This window comes from Gracilinanus agilis, chromosome 1 (genome assembly GCF_016433145.1).
Source record: "Gracilinanus agilis isolate LMUSP501 chromosome 1, AgileGrace, whole genome shotgun sequence".
NCBI lineage: Eukaryota > Metazoa > Chordata > Mammalia > Didelphimorphia > Didelphidae > Gracilinanus > Gracilinanus agilis.
Window position 1 is genome coordinate 113,388,992 of NC_058130.1, and position 23,979 is coordinate 113,412,970.

Consider the following 23,979-nt stretch of genomic DNA (forward strand, 5'->3'; position numbering starts at 1 on the left):
GCCATTCTGGCTGGCAATTTGGAACTATGCCCAAAGGGCTATAAAAGACTGCCTGCCCTTTGATCCAGCCATACCATTGCTGGGTTTGTACCCCAAAGAGATCATAGATAAACAGACTTGTACGAAAATATTTATAGCTGCGCTTTTTGGCAAAAAACTGGAAAATGAGGGTATGTCCTTCAATTGGGGAATGGCTGAACAAATTGTGGTATATGCAGTTGATGGAATACTATTGTGCTAAAAGGAATAATAAACTGGAGGAATTCCATGCAAATTGGAGAGACCTCCAGGAAGTGATGCAGAGCGAAAGGAGCAGAGCCAGAAGAACATTGTACACAGAGACTGATATACTATGGTAAAATCAAATGTAATGGGCTCCTGTACCAGCAGCACTGCAATGACACAAGACAGCTCTGAGGGATTTATGGTAAAGATGCTACCCACATTCAGAGGAAGGACTGCAGGAGAGGAAACATATAAGATAAACAATTGCTTGAATGCATGGGCTGAGGCGGACATGAATGGGAAATAGACCCTGAACAAGGACACATGTTACACCAGTGGAAATGTGCATTGGCCATGGGTGGGGGGAAAGCGGGGAGTGAAGGGGAAAGTAGGGGCATAAAGTATGTAAACAGGTTAAAAACGAATATTAATAAATGTCTAATAATTTTTAAAAAGTGCAAAGACTGAAGAGAGTCAAGAAAAATGATGATTAAGTCCACTGGATTTGGCAATTATGATAAAGTCAGAAGCCATTTTATAAAGAGTTCAGATGAGAATGAGAGAAAAAAGAAAGTAAAGGCACCTATTATAACTGGACTTTTCACATTTAGCTATTAAGGTCAAAAGAGATATCTGGACATTGCTAGTGATGGAATGATCAGGTGAAAAATTTCTTAGGATATGGAAGTCTTGGACATATTTGTAGACAGTAAAGAATGAGTAAACAGAAAACAAGAACTTGAAAATAAATGAGAGTGGAAAAAAGAGAAGAGACAATCTGTTGATAGAGACAGAATGGAATAGGATCACTTGTACAGATAGGGAAAGGAATCCTTATTAAGGAGTAAGGCTACCTCTTCATTTGTGAGAGGTATGAAGGATGAGAAAGTGGCATAAAGACACATTATTGATATGAAATGAAGAAGAGGGGATACAAGGGAGCTCTTGATGATGATTTTTTTCTGTAAAAAATATGAGGCAAAATCAGCTGAGAGCATAGGGGGAGAGTCATAGGAGATTTGAGAAGGGATAAAAAGATATAGAAGAGTTGCTGTGAAGAGTGAGATTGTGAGCTGATAAGGGGAAGTATGATTGCCCTCTGACCAGAGGGCAGAAAGGTAGAGCACTAATCTCCTTTCAAAGCCTTCCTTCATGGAGGTATGGTTCTGAACTTTCTGAATATTCCAGGTAATGCTCCATTTTTATCAATAGCTCTATGGTCTTAATATAGCAATAAATATTTAAGCACCTTCTATATGCAAAGTGCTCGGTATAAACATATCAAAAAAGAAATATACTCACTGCCCTCAAGGAGTTTACAAGCTAATGAAGGAAAATGGTCCAAAAAAAGAAGCTGAAAAACAGAGGGTTGAGGAGGATTAGAAGGTACCTATTGTGAGGGGTGTGGTGAAGATAACATATAGCCAAGGAGAAATGGGGAAATATAAATCTCATTCCCCACCAATTTTCTTCTTTGTCTTCTCTCCAAGAAGATGGAAGACCTAAGATCAAAGGGAAGGTTACGCCTCAGCACCAGAGGTCTTTCACATCCAAACTGGGCAATGGGCTTGGCAGCAGGAGGTAGAAGTGGCCTTATACCGCACAGGCTGAGGTAGTCCAGACTGGCTCTTGCTGCTTTCCCTCAGGGGGCAAATAGAGGTCATAGGAAGATCTCTGTCATCTTTTTCAGAAAAACTTTGAATCGGTTCTACATTCATGATTTACACAATATTAGTAATATATGAAATAGAGACATTATAGTAGAGCACTACACTATTGTCCATATGGAAAATAGCTCTCTATTGAAAACATAACATTAATATAAAAATTCCAAACATAATTGACATAAATCATGAGGAAATTAAAGTTCATTATAGTTCTATCTACCCATAAGTTCATTGATTTCTCCTAAACAAAAGTAAATATGGCTCCTAAATTAAATAAATCAACCAAAAACATCCTCTTGACCATATATATATATATATGACATCAAGCAAATAAGGTTCCATTGAAAAACATATCAAACAGTACCTTCATCTCATGGAATCTTTCTCCATTGATATCAAAATGGCATTTGGACTCAAAAAGTATAAAATTTTTAATGTACTACAAAGGGAGGCTTCAAGTTTGAATCCAGAGGTCATATTAATCCAATGAATGAAAGTAAAATTTTAAAATAAACTTTGTAACATTCCATGAAAGTTTCAATGAGGATAAAGATATCAAGAGAAAGCCTACATGGGTGATTACATGAACAGACATTCTGAAATCAAAATAATAAGAAAGCCTTTTAAAGCAATAAACACTAACATAATAAAAGACAATGTACAATTTCAGAAATATAAAAGAAGTTATGACAGATTTGGAAACCATTTTAATAAAAATCCAAAAACATAAGCAAAACATGTAAGTCATCACCCTAAGGCCAAAAAGGAATTGGTTTGAGCTGGCAGTTCAGAAGATATGATGGATGGTTAAAAAGAACATTAAAATATTTTAAGATAGGGATCTTAAAACCAAGTAATGGAAAGGGCTATAAACAACCACACAATATTAATTTTGTCAAATACAACCCAAAACGATGTGCTTCTGTAAGGAGCCCACAAAAGAATTAAGATCCAAGAATGGAGTCTAATGGATAAAAACTGAGGAACATAGCCAACAAAAAAATGACTGAATTATGAATATTTGTTTATGAATACTGAAGAGTTTGTGATGGCAGTTCAAACATCAGAAACTTCTAAAGAGTTATCCTTAAAGAATGTGCACTAAGTGAGTAACAGAGAATATGTAGGAAAACATTGAAAACGATGCACCACATCACTGCAGGCTATTAAAAGTTAGCACCTACTTGATATCTAGCAAGACATGGCCTGATGTCTGAAATAATATACCAGAAGGTCACTTTCTTTCATGGATTGACACATAAAATGGCAGCTAGGTAGTGTAGTGGATAAAGTGCATCAAGAAGATCCAAGTTCAACTGCTTTCAATCTCAGTTTCACTTGTAAAAATGAAGCTTAGAATTCTACCTTCTTCCCAATGTTCTGATAAGGACAGAATAAGATAATATTTATCAAGTTCTTTGCAAATTTTAACAAACAAATAGACCTCAAAAAATCCCGGAGAACTCAACAATAAATCAAACTGGAAACAGACAGAACTGTTGCCCATAATAATCTGTGAAACAAGCATAAGACATATAACATTGATTAATATAAACTTAAGAATACTTTATTATGTCACTATGCTAAATACTCATGATTTCCAAGCTATGGAAACTAAAAGATTTCAAAGTATAGAGACAGGGTTAAAGAGATCAAAATCTTTGGGGAACTGGATTAATCTCCCAGTTATACTCTCCACTATTAAAACTAGGACAAAGTTAGTAAAACAACAGAAAATGAGTTTACATCTTAATACTTTTATTCAACCATAAAAAGTAGACATAACTGAAAAATAATCCATAGAACAATGAATATAAAGAAACATTAGCAAGATAATAACTTGTCTCAGAACTGTTTCTATCTGAACCACATCAAAAAAGACAAGAATGAGATAATAATTATAGCTAAAATTTATGTATCATTCTAAGGTTTAGGAAGTATTTTTCACATGTTATCTCAAATATAGTAAGTTTTATGGGGTTTTGTTTTATTTGAGGTACTTTTTTTTCAGTGCAAAATGCTCAAAGTACAAACAAAAGAAAAAGCTATGTCTTACTTTAAATATGAGCTGAATTCTTTAAAAGTTTTGAACTATTAAATAATAAATTTAAACCTGCTTTTCTATGGCTTTTCCTTTACCTTCCCTGAAAGATACCACAGACTCTATGTAGGTTTCAATTGATCTGGGTGTACTCTGACCTCTGCATTTAGCAAATCTGTGAATGGGCAAACTGATTATGCTCAATTTTCTTTATTTGTAAAATGGTTATAATGATACAAGAATTACTTTGGTCATTAGCTAAGTGCATTGTAAACAGTAAAGTGTTTTATAAATATGAGTATTATCTTCAATTTCTAATTAATTATGTTTCTCTTCCTTTCACCTTCCCATTTTTGTCAGTGAACTTTTAAAAGAAACTGAAATATTTACTTTTGTAATAATATTAATGGCTTATAATAACACTTAATTTTTATAAAATACTTCAAGTGCATGATTTCATTTGTTCAGGAGACAGATATTATAAGTATTAGTCACCTTTTTAATTTATATTTTCAATTACATGTAAAACAATTTTTGACAGTTGTTTTCTGACATTTTAGGATTCATATTTTCCTCCTCTCTCCACCCCAGTATAATATAAGTTATATCACTTCTTTCATGCAATACATATTTCCATATTGCTCATATCATGATAGAAGACACATACTACACATACAATAAGTAAGTTGTTTTAAGTAAAGCAACTGAAAGCTCACTGAGTCTTGGTGATTTGCTCAAAATCATATAACTAATAAAGGCAAAGTCCTAGTTTGAACCCAAAACTTGTTCTCTAGGTTCAGAACTATTTCCATTCAACCATGCTATAAAATAGTTTTGTAAGTGTTAAAAATGGTTTGACTAAATGGATGAGTTATAAAAGTTTTTTGTGGTCACCAAAATTAAAGTTAGACTATGAATCAGTAGGCTGTTTAGTAGCTTTATTTACAGCAAGTGGGAAATTAGGAAGGCAGTAGAAAATATAGCCCAGCTAAAAATACACTAAGTAGCAAGAGGACACAAGTTCAAAGTGTATTTCCAATGTTAGAAGGCTAAGGTCAGAATACAGTTGCAGGGTAAGGAGGTCATTCTGTCATCACAGAATCAGGAGTGAGGCCTGGAGAGAGGTAAGGCCCGAGTCTGTGCTTTCAGAAGATTTTTCAAGATGGATAGATACCTACATATACAGAGCCATGAGGCTTCCAAACCTACTCACTGAGGGGCATCTGTCCTCACTATCTGAGTACTAGAAACAATAATCCTACTCTTTAGCTCCCATCCAAGCAAGTGTCCATTATACAAAGGAAACAAATACTGACTCAATCACAGAAAGAATAAAAAACATCCTAAGTTGTAGCTATAGCACCTCCATAACCAAGGCAATTCTACAAGTCTATTGAATTAAATATGGAAAAGTCTGCACTAACTTTATAGTATTCTTGATCAAGAAGGGTCTTAAAATACCAATTTCATAAATTTTAATTAATATAGGGGAAAGTATAGTAATAAAATTGGCTTTGAATTTGGTTCTGTACAGTCTAATTCAACTTAAAAAAATCATTTCCCAATTTTACTATAGGCCCTAAGAATAGGTAAAATAATCTTTATAAAATAAATAAGGAGAATACTGAAGCATAGAAATCATACATCAAATTTTAGCCTAAAATAAATTAATTGTACTAAATGGACACTCTCTTCACAAATGGAATTAATACTGCAAAAATAAACTATTACTACTACTACTACAGGCAATTCTAGGATGACTCTGATATTTTTACTTTATAAACTTACAAAATACTTAATGACAAAGAAAATATTTTGGGATTTTCATCTTGGAATATGTTAACCATATCCATTAATTTCCTAAAGAAAGACAATATTAGAAACTTCAAAAATTTATAAACATACATATATACATGCACACAGAGAGACACACATACTTGGATATGTATATTTTTTACATATGTGTATATTTATACATATATCCCTATGTGTAATTCCTAATTAGTTTTAATTTGATTAAAATTCTATTATGGTACTGAAAGAAGATGTAACATATGAAAAAACAAAAACAAAAACAAATATCTTTTAGTACTCTGATAGAAGTAGCATACCTCTGCCCTCATCTGAACCTCCTGGAGGAGTTCAGTATACTGTTGCTCCAAATCCTTCTTTTGTTTCTGCCAAGAGCTCTCCTGTGCTTTAATCTGTTCTGTCACTTTATTAAAAGTGTCTTCCTGGGTCTGCTGAAGCTCCCTCAGAGTATCAGACTTGTTTTTACAAATATATTCTAGATGAGTTATCTATATAGTTATATAAATAGACAGAAGAAATAATGTGTTGTCAGATCATTTTTTCCAATTCACAATTTTTTCTTAATTTCTTTTTCTTTCTAAATCACACACACACACACACACACACACACACACACACACAAAACTAAGCCAGGTGCAAATTAAAATATTTAAAAAGTTGATAGAAATATATGCTGTGATTATATTTTACCTGAAAACTGAAACATTTAGTTCAATACTGATATAAATCAACATTTTACTATAAATGTGTTCATTCCTTTTTTCCCCAAATAAACTGTTACATTTAGGATATATTTCAATAGATATTCAGGAGATCACGTCCAGCAAAAAAATGAAGGAAAAATCTCTATAGCTCTCTTTAAAGTGAAAGCAAGAATTTCTACTTGAGAAAAGCTCTCCAGATCTCCCTACGTTGTATTTGCATAAAATAAAATAAAATGTAACATAGTGATTTGAGAAGGCAAATAAAAAACTTTGAGGGAAAGTCCTTTCTTTTCACATATTATTCACATATTAACTAATGAAATTTAGAAGTTATAAGAACAACTGATTTGCATTGAAAAAATCTATTAAATTATATCAGGATTCAAAGTAATTATAATAGTTAATCATGGTTAGCATTTTTAAAAATTCTGATCAAATAGAAAATATTTAGGGACAGACTCAAAATCATAAGTATCATTCATGCAGTCCTTAACTCTTCCCACGCTCATCCTTCTTAGAACATTCTAGTAACCCTCTTAATGGGATCAGAGCCAAAATTATCAATAGTAAGGAACTGCTTCCTAAAGTTGGGCCAAGAAATTGTTTCATGTCTTCAACAGACGAGAAACTTATGGAAACGTTTTTCTCTTCCTATCCCTCAAGAGCAAATGGCAGTGTAGCCAAGATCTGGAATCCTTCTCCTAGACCACATGAACATAGTTCAGACCAGCTAGTTCAATAGAGCCAGAAAATGAACCAATATCTTTAACAGCAGCATATCCTCTAAGCCAGTTTAATTTATTGTAACCTAAAGAGAAATTTTTAATATGTTTCCTTTGGAAAGACCAAAAGTTTAAGCCTAATGAAACAGTGAAGGATGCATAAAAGTCTACTGTTTTTCCCCTTCAAAAAATATTTATTGTATTATGAACCACAGATTTTATAAAGAATTTATAAGTAACAATCTATTATTACCTCTTGAAAAACATGTCATAAAATGATTATTTTTAATTTACTTTTTAAATAATAATAACAAATTTACCAAATCAATTATTTTAAGATTGTATTTTTTGGGTAACGATATCTTGCTTCTGTTTTATGCTAAGATAAAGTGTTGGTTTATTAGAGTAAATGACTAAGTCCTTTGAATTGCTTCATCAGTAAGATTAATTTATTTTCTTTTAATTAGGTCCCTGTGGCTAATACTGGCTAGTAGTATTAGCATGTCCTGCACAGAAAGTGGAGCTTAGAGACTTCATACAGACTTCAGTCACATTTACATGCCCACAGCAATGGCATCAAACTGAGTTGTAGACAAGCCATAATTAATGGTATTGAATTATTAACATCCAAATTCTTTTTGAAATAAGATGAATGTCAGCCCTTCTTAATGATACTGTGATGTGGACAAATGTCACTGAATTTAATAGAGGTATCTGGTGCCTGAGGACAGTTACCTTCTCATTAGCCCTGTTGAGGTCTAAGATCAGGGCATCAACATTCTCCTGCAAGACTGCACAAAGCTCAGGCCAGGAGAATTTATCCAGCATGCCTTCTGGTTGTTTTATAAGCACACAGCCTGCTACCAAGTGCTGATATAAAGTATGAAGGAAGGTTAGTTTCTCCTGTGAGGAAAGCAAAAAAATGAACTTCAGTATATAAACATTATAGGAATCCACACAGATATAGATTTTCAAAGCCTGAACAGGAGCATAAGATCCCAATTTCAAAATGTGATAGTTTTAATGAAATTATTTTTATGTTCTAAGGAAAAGAAAATATACTGATTAAACTGCTTACAAATTATAATTTATAAATTTTTATAATTTATGACATGTTTGTCTTAAATTTGTGACAAAAAAGATGTTATTTAACCCAATCCGGAATGTTATTATATTTTAAAGAATAACTTAAATAATTTCAGCATTATCCATGTATAAATTGCTCTAATTCCTTCTTTCTACTTCCCACATTTTACTCACTTCCTATAGGAAATCTATTCTAAATGCCTTATGATTATCCACTAGTGAAATGGGGATTATATGACAGATGAGGCCATTGCATTTTTTCCTAAAATAGTGCTCTTCTGTCTTGTCATTGGCATGTAAGAACTACATAGTATGTGGTTCTGTTCATATAACAGGTTTTTTAAAATAATTACAAAGCAATAGCACAACTCCTTTCCTGTCAGAAAAACAACATGATAATCTGCGCAAGATACAATTTCCTAAGTCAAATTAGAAACATCAAACAAAAATGACCTATTAAAATAAATAGGAAAAATGTAAAAATACTATTCACTGAAAAACAGAATATAACATAAAGCAGATATTGTTTAGTCTTAAGAGTCTGATCCAAGGCATGGGCTCTAAAAATAAAGTTAGAATGAAACTAGACTATAATTTTACATACATAAAAATAAAACCTAATAAGATTATCTTTCAATAGAGGAGCTATGAAAAAAACAAAATGCTTTATGATAAATTTATAAAAATTATATTCTATCATAAGAGAAATCATAAGACTTCCTGAAGAAATTTTCCCGCAACTTATGTGAGTGATGTATTTTAAAATAATACTATGCAGCATAGCAAAGCATCTTTTCTAAACAGAGTACTTAAAAAATAGCTCTACAACCAAAATCTAAGTTCTGAAATCAAAAGAAATGTTATAAATGTGCCCTGAGTTGTTCATTTGTTAGGTTAATATTCTGCCTTTTACAGCTCCTGAGATGGTCAAAGATCTAATTCAAAATAAACTATCAAATATAAAGTGCAGGCATAAAAAATTCCCTAAACATATCAAGTGATTAAGAACTTTCTGTGTTAACAATTAATTGTGTTGCCATTGTGTCCTTTTTGCTTGGGCTATGATAAACCAGGCATGATAATCAACCATTTGGCGTGAAAAAGAAAAACCAAACCCAAAATCAATTCACACATGTTGAACTCAACCACAATGCTGTAGACATGCTGACTTTACAGTATAGTCAGGCTTCCAGTTTCCTTTACTTTAATCATTATCTGATGTGTAGAACAATTCCAACTGCTTCATGTGGACACAATTTAAATCCCAGACTGTAAAAATGATGGAAAGAATGTTTCTTTTTCACTCAGTTGGCATTATTATTCATATTTGTTGGAATAATGAGCTCAATATGCAGAACGACTGAGATAAGTTTGTTCAAAGTTAGGTAGACTAGCTGTATACTTCAAGTCAAAATAAAATAAAGGATAATTTATTCATTGATAAAGACAAATCTATAAGATTAATATGTTTTGCCATAGTATGAATTAATTTAATTTGACAAACTTATACCTACTATTTGTAAAGCATTATGTTTTAAGCACTCTTGATAAAGACAGGACAAAGGCACTCAGGGAGCATATAATCTAATTTGGAAGGACAAGTTCAAAAATAACTGTTATTTTTTAAAAAGATGCAATATTCCAGGAATGTCCAAAAAAAAGAATAAGAATAACAGTAATAATAATAGCTATTATTTACATACTGCTTATCATGTGCCATGATACTGCACTAAGAGTTTTATATTATCTCATTTAATTTTTACGACAACCTAGAGAGGGAGGTACTGTTGTTATAACGACTTTATAATTGAGAACCTGAGGCAAACAGGGGGTAAGTGACTTTCACCAGGTCACACAGCTAGGTCTTCCTGACTCCAGGGCTGACATTCTATCTGTAGGTGTTGGAGGTAGGGTGGTAGAAGGGAATCATTCAAAACAGAGAAGATGAATGGCCAAAAGTAAGACAATAATAGCAAATAGAGAATAATTAAGGCCAGAAACAGAAACACATAAAGGAAAAAAGTATGAATAATATAAGGCTTCAGGTATATTAAAATATACAAATATGGCCTTGAATGATAAGATCAGCAGTTCATATTTTTTTCGGTAGCCAATGGGAAGTCACTGGAGTTTTTAAGCAAAGCACTGACAGGATCACAATATTTTAGGAAGATTAGGTGGATAATGGTGTAGAGAATAGTTTGAAGAAGGGAGAGACAATAGTCAGAAAGACAAGTTGGAAGATTAATGAAATAACTAGGAAGAGAGAAGAGCCAAAAACAGGATAGCAGCAATGGGAGAAGAGGGGAATGGAAGAATAGTATATGTGAACTATCATCCTATGAGTCAAAATTTGAAAACTGAAGTGGGTCTTAATGGCTAATGCTTCAAAGATTTCTAAGATTTAATTACTCTAATAATTAGTACCTGAGATTATTCCCAAATTATTCAAATGCAAAAATATATATCTATAATCATTAGAAAGGGACCAAAAGACCAAAGAAGAACTTTTAAAGGACAATCTACTTGGCATGGTAAACTTCAAAGTGTATTTGATTTGTATTCATATTCATATTCTCAGTACCTTAGCATAATTCTTTGCACTAAAGGTTCTTAATAAATGCTTATTAATTGATTGACTAATAAAAGTAACCTACAAATATGTATATACATACATCTTATAAAATAGTATGACAGCAAAAGAGTGTCAAATTTCATGGATATTTCAAAGTATTTCATATGCTTAATCTTAATGCAAAATCTATAGCATGAATTCATCTTTGGAAATAAATCACAGAAGACCAAAAGTAGCCATTTTGATGTATGTAAATGTATAAAACAAGATTAGATGAAGACCTTTTCTGACAGTGCTTTTGTCTCTATTAATACCTCAATATCCTTATGGAAAGCCTTGGAAAGCTTCTGGATTTCATTTTCAGATTGTGCTACTCGCATTTTCTCTTTCTCCCAACAGTGTAGAACATTTTGGAGTTCCACTTTTAAAGTGCCTATTATAGATTCTCTGTCTGTATACTTAGTTCGCAGGTGATTTAACTCTTGATTGCTATTAATCAGTTTATCTTGTGCTTCCTGTCAAAGATACCAAATAAAAAGAAGCTGGTTAGTTTACAAAATATTTGAGTAGGTGACTTCAATATGCTAAGCAAAACAGAAAGCTTCCATCACCCCACCACCCCAGGGAATGGGAAAGAGAAAGCACATGACTTAAACCAGAGAGACAGCTTAATTGAAATTAACCGAGGTCCTAAAGATTTGACTAATAAATGATAGTGATTCAGAATTACTCTGTCATTTTATTTGTTCTTTTTACTCCCAAAGTGTCTTGAGTCCTTTTTCTATCAGAGATCCTATTACAATATCTCCAAACAAAATTTCTTTAGTTGTAATATATATAATAAAATAAACACTATATGCTATACTTAGCAATCTGAGGGATAGGTTAAAAAACCTACAAGAATACTTTTTCTTTACTGAATTGATAATTATTTTGCTGATATATAAGTTTTAAAAGTAATGTTTTACTTGGAAATTTAAAAACTAAAAAATGCTTTGACATTTATATTAATATTAAAATGTATTAATAATTTTTTCAATTAAGTCCATATTAATAAAAGTACAATTTTCACTATTAATATTTTATGCTTGATAAGAAATTTAACCTACTTCAACAACTTCCCCTAAACTTGTGATTTTTGTGTATTAAAACTAAAAAATACATTTCTGTGAATTAATATATAATAAAAATTACATAAAATGTGGGCACTCTTAGGAGTTGTAAGAGTTTAATTTTGTCTTGGCACAATAGAGTGCCAGATAAGCAACTCAAAAGTTTTAAATGTCAGAAGCCAATTTACCAAGCTATTTGGATCAATGATTCACAGCCCTCCTAACCATAAATGACCTCAAAAAGCAATTTCTCTTTCCCAAAATTATTAAAATGTATTCCAAATTAAAGGTTTCCATACTTACTTATTGACAAGTTATTTTAAGAATAACAATATGTTTCACATTTTACCCTCTAGTGTTCTTGGAATTCATGGCATATTAAAATTTATAAACTAAATTTAATTTGATTTTAAATTTGCTTTTTTTCTAAGTAAAAAATAAAAACAGAATTCTAAAACAATGTATATAAAGAATAACAAAATACTTTTTTAACCCTATGGCTGAACAATATGAATTTAGAATATATAAAAGTTAAGAGTAATTTAACATACATAAAATATATTCAATAAAATTCTTAGTGGTACAATTTTCACTGTTCTAATGCAAACTTTTCCATAAAGATGAGATTTTATTTTATCTTAAAGTCCAAATGTATTCAACATATATATTATCTTTAAGTGTAATAGCAAAAGAAAAAACTCTATTTCTAAAAGAAAAAGATAGCATCCTAAATAACTATACCTTTAGACATTTGCTTAGACATTCCACCTCCTGTTTGGTAGTATCGAGTTCCTTAAATGTTTTTTCAGAAGCAGTTTGCAGGCAGTTTAGCTAATAAAAGAGAAATAAAAGTAACTTTTAAAAATATTTTTACAAATAGTAACATAAAAAGCCAATAAACAAATATTTTATTATGTAACCAAAGGTTATATAAGATTTTATGTAAGTATAAATTTTAATTTTAGAAAGTCAATATCAAAAATGTAATTCATTTCATTTATACTTATATGTATATCCTATTATACACTTATGAAATGAAAACAAGAAAGTACTCAAGCTTTAAAATTTCAGTGACATTCTTTTTATAAGATTTTATTACATGCCATAAATCTATATTTTTGAATTTTTATTGTAAATAATTTAGTTGCTGAATTTTGCAAGACCAAAAAGCCACAAGCAGTGGCAACAATAAGGAAAAATAAGGACAGAGATGACTGCTCTTTCTATACATGATGAAGGTATTCAGGGGTCTCTGGCTCCATATGACAACTTCAGGGTCAGTCACACACAGTCCTACAGGGAAGGCTTGTGGCAGGTCATCAGTTGGTCCTGCACTGCTTGTGATTTATTTTCTTTGACAGTTCATTCTTCTTTCTGTCAGGATGCTTTTTTTGCTTTCTTTGCAACCACCCCCTTGGTCTCCCCACTGCTGTCTCTGGCACTGTTTCACAACAAAGCGCATTACTAAGCCAAAGCCTGCTGAGTCGACTTTTCAACTGTGCTGAGGATCATGTGACATTCATCCTCCCAAATAACAATTCGCTGTGGGTAACATGTTCCTGGTTACTTTGCAGCTTCCATATTTGGGCCTCAAAAGAGTTTCATAAACTACTAACAATACTAGTTACCTTATCTCACTGGGAAAGTCCTAGAAATATTTGCTCTTAATAGAAATGTGATTATTTCCATGGTCACTTTTTTTGGACTATTGAGCAACCAAAAAAGACATGAAAAAGATAATTTATTTTCTTCATTTATCATTATAAAAAAGGGTAGGTGAGAGACGCCTTCTAAAACTAAAAGTTTATGGCTATATCAACTATCCACAGCACCTAGCAAATGCTTAGAATGTAGTGGGCACTAATAAATGTTTGTTGACTTGTTGACTTTCTTGACTCCCAAACTAATAAAAGCCAAATGTAGTAAATGCTAATTTAAAACCCCAAATCTATGCTACGTAACTTCTCCTTGCTTTGAACAATCTGTTCATTGTTTTGTTAGTTAATTAAATCTAATATAATTACTTTGTATGATCTAATTTGACAAGATGTAACTAAATAAACTCTTCAATTTTTAAGCAACAAATCCATAAAATATTTTAATACCCAAGAAGATTATCAACTGACACATTAAAACAATACAAATGAGATGATAAATATAAGCATGAGATTTTTCTTTCGGTAAATGAAAAGCTCCCAGGCTACATCAGATACTTAATTTTTTTTAATCTAACTATACTTTGCTCCCTCGTAATATATGGATTTTCCTCCTTTTTTCCCCTAAATTTTGTTCAAATAGAATAGAACAATTCACAATTCTAATTCAATAATGCACTAAAACAGATATTATTTTCTAAATTTCCAGTGACTTTAGCAAATATAAAAAATGTATGAAATCTAAATCCATTATTTTATATGCTAAAATCACTGGCAACCTTTCAAAAAACTAAGCTGAGAAGAGGAAGCTAAGAAATAGTAAATTAATTAGGAGTTCAAAAGTTTTAGATGATATAAGAAAATTAAATTTGTGACATAATACTTTAGGGTAACCTCAAACAAAAAGCTGTGACAGAAAATATTTCTTTTTTGCTCTCACCAAAGCTGTCAATTCAACATTCTCAATCTTTTGACCTTTGTAACAAGTAAGGAATATGTACTACACAGGCCGAAGGCTATGTGTGTGGAGCCAAACAGTGCAAGTATTACCTCATTAGATGCATCTTCCAGCTTGTTCTGGTAATCTGTCAAGGTATGCCTCAAAGTCTCAAGGACAACAGAGAAGCTGGAAGCTTTATCTTCGTCCTTGTGGACGCCTGAAGAAAAACAGAGGATGAAAATAAAGCCCTTGAAGTCACAGGAAGACAAAAGCTAACCAAACTGTAACAGAAATATTATAATTACATAAGGCTGCATGACAATATAGAACATGGAATAGCAATGTTATTCTCTAAATCAATATGTTGTATAGACTTTTTTTTGCTATACCATCTAAACAAATTGTCAAATTAAAGTTTAAAAAGTAACAGGTTTAAGTATGAAAGCTACTCTGCTTTGATGAAGTCCACATGTTGTTTTTTCTTATATTTCAGTTACTGATAATTTGCTATGCACCTGTTTTTCTGCATACAACTAAGTAAACATTCCATATAGGTTAAACTTTTTCTTTTTATTTAAGTCTGTTTTTGGTTCTTAGCATTTCTGACCAGTCTAGCTAGTTATAATTTACTATTCAATCTACTTAATAAATCACTTCTGAGCCCGAGTGCACATAAATTTCTATTATGTTTGGAAATATTCTTCAACCCTTAAATTCTCTTGAGTTACTATCCAAAATAAACAATCAAAATGCTATTATCTACACAGACCTACATCATGTTTCAATTAAAACTCTTAAAAAAAGGATACACTCATTGTACAAATATGTATATTTCCTTTTATTATACCCTTAAACTACATTTTTTAGCTGAATCGTTTTAATCAGTATTACATGGTCAAATACAGTTCAAAATAATGATGCAGTATGGCCAATAGTTTAGTTTTAAAATGTTTTCATTGATGAGGTATATTAATAATCTATTTTTCTATAATTAATAAAGTCTAAATCTTGAAACTTCTACTTTCATAAAATCTATAGATGTCCTCTTTGGTTCCACTCACATAGCCACCATAACGTTACACAGAGACTCATCATATATTCCAGATTAATGTAAGACTTGTCATTTTCCACACAATGGACAAATTGATCTTCCTAAAGTACAAGTCATACTGTGTTATCTATTAATCAATAAACCTCACTGGCTCCCTATTATATCTAAGATCAAATATGAAGACTTTGTTACTTTAAATTCTTCATAATCTGGCTCTCTATTTCTGTCTCCTTTCAATTTATTACCCTCCAAATACTCTAAACAGGTATACGGTCTTAGTGGTTTTTTTTTCATACATGACACTTCTTCCATCTCCCCGCCCTTTCATTGAGACTGTGTCCCCGATGGCATGAATGCTCTCCCTTATCAACATTTATGCATTATATTGTATAATATATATTATCATATATATGCCACTATATATACCACTTAAATAGCACTATAAGAGATCCTCCTCCCACCTATTAAATCCCCCTCCTCTAAAGTCAACTTCTATCTATTCTGTATATATCTTGTAGGTACTTATTCTCTATCTTTCTCCTATCTCATAATATGAACCCCTTGAGAACAGATTTGGTTTTGGAGAGGTTTTTTGTTTTGTTTTTTGGCCTTATTTGTATCTCTAGTGAAAAGAACAGTGTCTGACACAAAATAAGCATTTAATAAAAACTTCTTGGTTGATGGATGATAATTTAAGCATTTATAACAACCCTTCGTGGGCAATTTCCCCCATTCTAATTATCCTTGGGTCCATAGAGTGGGGCAACAGCTTTACTCCTAGAGAGTCTATGGATAACCTTGAGTGACTGAGATTTTCTAGCATCAACTCATAAGGCCCCAGAGGAAGATTCCTTATCTATTATCAGCCAGACTGAATTAGCTTTTAGAAAGGGTTTTTAGTTGAATCTCTAGGATTTTCTATATATGTTATCATATCATCTGACTCTTTGCTCATTCTGACACCTACAAACTTTTTCTTCTATTACTGAATTTATTTATTATTCTTATTGTTAGCATTTCTAGTATGATAATCAAATAATATTGCTGATAATGAGCATCCTTGTTTTACTTCTGATCTAATAGGGAAGGTTTCTAATTTATTCCCATTACAAATAATGTTTGCTGATGGTTTTTAATATATACTTATATTAATCAAAGGAAAAATCCAGTATTCTAAATGGGAATGAGAGTTGTATTTTTTCAAAAGCTTTTTCTGCATCTACTGATATAATCATAAGATTTTTGTTACATTTTTTTGTTGATGCATTTAATTGTGTTAATAGTTTTCCCTGGGGGCAGCTGGGTAGCTCAGTGGATTGAGAGTCAGGCCTAGAGATGGGAGGTCCTGGGTTCAAATATGGCTTCAGAGACTTCCTAGCTGTGTGACCCTGGGCAAGTCACTTAACCCCCATTGCCTAGCCCTTACCTCTCTTCTGTCTTGGAACCAATACACAGTATTGATTCTAAGATAGAAGGTAAGGATTTAAAAAAATAGTTTTACTTATGTTACACCATCCCTGCATACCTGGTATAAATCTTATTTGGTCATTGTGTTATTGGAAATTTTGGGGTCCTTGAACTACATTTCCCATGAGCCCACTGGCTTCCTGTTGTTACATGATGACATAGACAGTTACATGATGACATAGACAAGAGGATAAAACTGAGTGGCTGGACTTGCTCACTCTCTTTTGCTTCCAATTCAGCAGCATGGTGGCAGCACGTAACAGCATGCTTTTTAAACTGACAAAGCCAAATGGCACATGGCTTCATTTTCTAATGGCTAATAATAAATATTTAAAACCCATAATATTCTAAAGCTATATTTTTATATACATTTTATTTCTTACATCATAATATATAATCTTTGTGACATAGTACTAAAATCTCCTGACAAATATTTTGTTTAGATTTTTTGCATCTATATTCATTAATGAAAGTGGCCTATAATTTTCTTTTTATGTTCTTACTCTTCCTGATTTATATTATATGAATTATATTTGTTTCATAAAAGGTGCTTGGTAAGATTTTTTTTTACCAATTGTTCTAAATAATTTAATATTGGAGTTCGATGATCTTTACATGTTTGGTAAAATTTATTTGTAAATCTATCTAATCCTGATGTTTTTTCCTTATGAAGTTCCTTTATAATCTATTTAATTCTTTTTTTCTAAAATTTGTTTATTTAGATATTCTAGAAAAAATTTAAACTATCAGTAATTTCATCAAAGTAGTAGATACAAAAGGTCCTAGGTTCAAATCTGGTCTCGGACACTTCCTAGCTATGTGACCCTGGGTAAGTCACTTAACCTCCACTGCCTAGCCCTTACCACTCTTCTACTTAGGAACCAATACAATAATAGGTTGTTTTTTTTAATGGCCATATAAATTACCAACATTTCCACATATTGATAACAATGTCATACAAAAAAATAACAATAGAAAACTCATTTAAATTTATCATAGATAGATTATTCAAAACAGATAAAGAAACCATATGAACACAATTATAAAACTTTTTTATGCAAATAGTTACTTATATAACTAGAGAAATATTAACTGTTCATAGGTAGTCAATATAATTGAAATGAAAATTCTACCTAATCTACTTATTCAATGCCAATCCAATTAAATTACCAAAAATTTATTTTATTGAACTAGAAAAATAATAAAATTCATTTGGAAAAACAAAAGGTCAAGAATATCAAAGGAAATAATTGAAATTAAGGAAGGAGGTTTAGCAGTACCAGATTTCAAATGTATTATAACGTAGTAATTATCAAATTTACCTGGTATTGGCTGTGTGAGGAAATTTACCCCCCCCCCTCAGGTTGCAAATGTGACATCATCCCCCAGAGACTGCCTTCATGTCTGGCGAACCTTGCATGTTAGCCTGAACATCAGTGCAAAGCCAGTACCAAGGGCAGAGTGAGGCGAGTATAGGAATGGTGAAAGAGGAAGTAGTTGGTCTGTTCATAGAAAGTGAGATTAGGGAAAATGCTTTTCCAAATTCTATCTTTCTCTCCCTCTCTGCCCCTCTGTCTCTCTCTATATATCTCTGTCTTTCTCTCTGTGTTTCTCTCTTTCTCTCTCTCTGTCTCTCTCTCAAATCTTCCTTTCCTTCTCCTGTCTATCAATGAATCATAATAAATATCATTAAGTCTGTGGTCAGACACATATTTTAATATAAACATGGCTAAGAAAAAGAAAAGTAGGTAAGTAGATCAGTGGAAGAGAATAGATTAACACAAAAGTCATAAAAGATTATAGTAACATTGTGTTTGACAAAGGTAAAGTTCCAAGTTTTTGGAATAAAAATTCACTATTTGGTAAAAATTGTTGGGAAAACTAGAAAGCAGTTTGTCAAAAACTAGATATAGACCAATATCTTACATCATTTACCAAGATAAGATCAAAATGGATTCATGGCCTAGGTATAAAGGGAGGTATTCCAAACAAATTAAAAGAACAGAGAACATATTGTCTATCACATTTATGGATAGAAGAATTTATGAATAAACAAGAGATAGAAAGCTTTGTGAAATATAAGATGTATAATTTTGCATATGTTAACATAATTGAAAAGGTATTGAACAAATAAAACCAATGTAGCCAAGGTCAAAAGGAAAGCAATAAATTGAGGGGAAATTTTATAGACAGTTTCTTGGATAGTGGTTTCATATTTAAATATATAAAGAACTTTGTCAAATATATAAGAATATGAGCCATTTCCCAATTGATAAATGGTCAAAATATATCAATAGTTTTGGATAAAAAAATCAAAGCTCTATATAACTATATGAAAAATGTTCTAAATCCTTACTGAGAAATTTGAGAAATGCAAATCAAAACAATTCTGAGATACCTCACAGCTATCAGATTGATTAAAACAGCAAATGTCTGAGGGAATCATGGAAAAATAGGGAAACTAATACATGTTGGTGGACCTATGAACTGATCCAATCATTTTGGAAAACAATCTAGAAGTATGCTCAAAGAGTTATAAAACTGTTTATACTTTCTGACCCAATAATACCGCTATCGAGTTTATTTTCTATGGTGATCAAAGAAAAAAGGAAAAGAATTTATATGTTCTAAAATAGTTATAGCAGCTCTTTTGTGGTGAAAAATAACTTGAAACTGAAGGGATGTCCTTCAATCAGAGAACTGCAGGAGTGGAAACAGAAGAAAAACAACTGCTTGAACACATGGGTTGATGCAGACATGGTTGGGGATGTAGACCCAAAACAACCACATCAATGCAACTATCAATAATATGTAAGTAAGTCTTGATTGATCACACATGCTAAAACCAGTGGAAATATACTTTGGATATGGGGGGTGGGGGTGGTGAAGGGGAAAGTAAAAACAAGAATCATATAACCATGGAAAATTTTTCCAAAAGAATAAAATATTTAAATTTAAAAAAAAAAAAGAAAAAAAAGAATAAAAGGTTCGCCATCACTGATGTATGATAACCAACTGTGAATGTCAGAACTATTATTAACAAGGCAAGGATCGAGGACAATTCCAAAGGTCTCATGAAGAAAAAGGATATTCACCACCATAGAAGGAACAAATAGTGTCCAAAAGAAGATTGAAACATACCATTTCTAACTTTATTTCTTTCATGAATTTTTCTCTAGTGGAAGCAATGTGTTTTATAACACAACATAACAAACAGTAAAATGTGTATAACCTATAACATGTTACCTGCCTTCTTGGGGAGGATACTGGAATGGGGGAAGGAAGAAATGGGGCAGGGGCACTAGTTTGTCCTCGGTTGTGTCTTTTGTAGTCATCCACTGTTTTTCCAGGAACGTAGTTACTAGTTTGAATTGACACTAATACCAATAGGAACTCCAGTTCTTTCTACCTTTTGAAATTCACAAGGTTGTCATCTGGCCAATTTGGAGTAGGGAAAGAGAAACTCTATCATTCTTCCTTTCCTCTCCCCTAGTCCCCAATCTTTCACAATTGGATTCAATCATCACTTGATGGACTGCTGCTAGCATACCTGGTTCTGAACTAGCTTCTACATTACACATAAACCCTTCTTTCAGCTTATCACAGTGCCTTCATCCAAAGATCATACATAATACTTCACTTCTCTCCAAAACCAGTTTAGGAGTTGTGGATAGGCACTACTACTTTGTTTTCTGTCAGCATGCCTACAGCTCTAAACATAGCCCTCACTCAATACAGCAAGGCTTGATGAAATTTTATTGAATTTAAAATGTCCTTTAACTTACCAAAAGTTATAGTCTTAGAGAGTCAACTGGAGGACTAGAAGGTTAAAGGGTCTATTGGTGGTCAACAAACCAATTATACATCAGAGACAGAACTCAAACCCAGATTTTCCCAACTAAAATGCTAACCTACAACATGCTACAATAACAAAAATATAATCAGTGAGAAATCTGTGGCTCTCAAATGTAGAAATGGCTAGAAGGTTTTTTAAATATAATTATTGGGTGAAGATGAAAGGAAAAATATACTTCTGTAAACTGTATACTTAAACACATATACAAATATTTCTATCTGTATGCGCATACATGGATACCTGCAGTATGAGAATGAGAGACAGAGACAAGAGTGTGTGTGTGTGTGTGTGTGTGTGTGTGTGTGTGTGTGTGTGTGTAAGCTATCAAATGGCCAATTAATTGGCCTTCTTCAAGTAAAACCCAGATGGTCACTTGTTAAGAATATCAGAGGAGGGATTCTTGACCCATCCAATTCTAAGCATCTGTGACTAAATTTGCATGGCTTCTGAATGACAATGAGGTAGAGTTGAAAGAGTAGTGGTCTCAGAATTGAGAGAACTGGGTTTGAATCTGCTCCTGACATTTACCATCTTCATGGCCATGAACAATGTCATTGGTCTCTCTGAAGCTTGGTTTTATCACAGATTATTGCAATGAACAATAAAATTTTATAAGAAGAAATGAAACAAATTATCTTTATCATCAAAATACAATATAAATTTGAGTTACTATAATTTCAATACATTATACAGGTTTATGGGAAGTAGGGAAGAGGGGTGAGGAAGCCAGTTCCACGCTATAGACATAAGTTCCAATGTTATAAACATTACAAAAAGGATTATTCAAAAATATCACATCTAGGCTTAATGACTATATGCTGGAGTTTGGTCATAATGAAATAATGATGTTTTTCTGAGCAACATTTGTCATGGTAATCTTAGTGGGGCTATATCTGCAATAATTCAAGATAAAAAGAAATTTGATGAAGATGTTAACTGAAACTTTATGTAAGGAATGTAAAAGCAGGGTTTTTTTTATTAATGTTCAATTTAAATGTCCCTATTTTTCCCTTTCAGGATGAAGCACATAATATTTCTGGGTTTTTTAACTCATTAGTATAGGGAATTCTGAACAAAGAAAATCCCTCTACTAATGTAAATCAGTATTATAACCTGTTCTACAATGTATATGCCTAAAAGACACAACATGATATCTCTTTAAGAGAGCAGGCCTCAGCGTCAGAATGCCTGGAGTTGTCCTGCCTCTGGCACATACTAGTATATGACTCCAGTTACCTCTGTACATTTCTATATGTAACAGGAAGGATAAATGGCAAATAAATATTGACATAACACATAGTTTATTCTATGTCATCAACTTCACTTAAAGATTGTACCAAAGGTTATTAGCCTAGGGAAGCATACTAGGTGGCTATCATGGGGAAACTTACTGTGGGGAGAAACCTTGTCCAAACCTTATTGGAATGTTTGGAATTACCTGCTGATAAACATCTCAAACAACTTACATACCATATTTGGAAACTGCCTCTGCGTGAAGCCAATAAGTTTTAATGTCCTTCTGACCTTATATGAACTCTATATAATGAAAAACTTACAAATGCTGAAGGACTGGGCCACACCTTATTCAACTCATCCCTAATGACTTAATCGACTTCATTCTGAAAAGCTTTTGTTACACTTGGGTTTGTCTTCTACTAATACTATGTGTTATCATTTATTTATAAGTCAAAGAAACAGTTCACTGCACAAAATAACCCCTGTCCTATTTTTAGCAAAGTACCTAAAATTCTGTAATTAAAAGAAATTCATTCCTTTCAGGAACTGTTTTCTCCAGGTTTCTTCATATAAAATGCAAAAAAGCACAGAAGGAGAAGCACATTATGCCAATTTAGTAATAAGTAAATTTTTAAGTATGGATGAGAGATTGGGTGAGATATAAAGAATTAAGGATCTTTCTAGCATTTCCTTGAGGTGTTGGAAGCTTGTGTCTGAAGAAAACAATTCCCTCTTTCCTGTTGGTTTTAATTTAGTAAATTCTGGTACCTTAATCAGATGGGCTAGTTTCCTCTACCCAAGTAGGAGAAAAAAGATTTGCAGTCAAAAAGTTCTGTGATTCCTAGAAAAAGCTTGGGAAATGGGGGTAGAAAAGACTAAATAAAGGCAAAGAAGTAGGAAAGTTGAGAACATTTTAAAATAAAACAAATAAGCCAATTTGGCTATGGGATAACCTATGTAGAGTGGAATAATAATAGTTTATATATGTAGCACTCTGAGGTTCCAAAACCTAAAGAAATTATGTAAATGTCAGCTATTATTCTGCTACACCTCAGGTGTCCAAGACCCAATTCCTTATGATGTCACTGGTCTTCTTCAATAGCAAAAGATCCATAGTGTGGTACAACTAACAACTAGAAGTTACTAACAAGTCCACAGGAGAGATAAAAGCCTAAAGTGGAGTGATGCAATGGAGACTAACAGAAGAACCAGATTAGAGAGTGCAAGAATGGACAAGTAAGTGCTGGTGACTGACTAGAGTGGAGATGCAGTATTGAACCAGTGATGGCTCCTAGGTTTCCAGCCAAGTGACTGGAAAAGATCTTGAAATCAAAGCAATCAGCAGGAAATAGTGGCTTTAGAGGAAAAAATCTTGTGCTTTTGGACATTATATGTTTAAAATACTTCCCATAAAAAGTCCAATAGGCAGAAGTATGGAGATAGAAATTTCATTTTTTAATCATAGAACAGAGTTGAACTGTGAGCAACAATGTGGAAAGTGAACTAGACAGCTGAAGAGAAATGCAGCCAGCCCATACTGCATATCTGGTTCACTGGGATTCCTCCCCAAAAGCATCCTGCAGGGAACTGGTCAACCACCTCTGACTTACTCCAGAGGCATACACTCCTTAAAAAATATATTCATCGGGCAGCTGGGTAGCTCAGTGGAGTGAGAGTCAGGCCTAGAGACAGGAGGTCCTAGGTTCAAACCCGGCCTCAGCCACTTCCCAGCTGTGTGACCCTGGGCAAGTCACTTGACCCCCATTGCCCACCCTTACCATTCTTCCACCTATGAGACAATACACCGAAGTACAAGGGTTTAAAAAATAT

General features: G+C 32.6%; 1 protein-coding gene across 1 annotated transcript in view; it reads right to left on the minus strand.

Annotated features, from left to right (window-relative positions):
• CCDC171 (coiled-coil domain containing 171) overlaps positions 1 to 23,979 on the minus strand; it is a 508,587-nt gene that overhangs the window by 287,670 nt on the left and 196,938 nt on the right. The window contains exons 11-15 of the mRNA XM_044685358.1: positions 14,650 to 14,756; positions 12,686 to 12,775; positions 11,147 to 11,347; positions 7,907 to 8,074; positions 6,045 to 6,233 (exon numbers count right to left, since the gene is read on the minus strand). Coding sequence (XP_044541293.1) covers positions 6,045 to 6,233; positions 7,907 to 8,074; positions 11,147 to 11,347; positions 12,686 to 12,775; positions 14,650 to 14,756 — 755 coding nt within the window. The remainder of the gene's footprint in view (positions 1 to 6,044; positions 6,234 to 7,906; positions 8,075 to 11,146; positions 11,348 to 12,685; positions 12,776 to 14,649; positions 14,757 to 23,979) is intronic.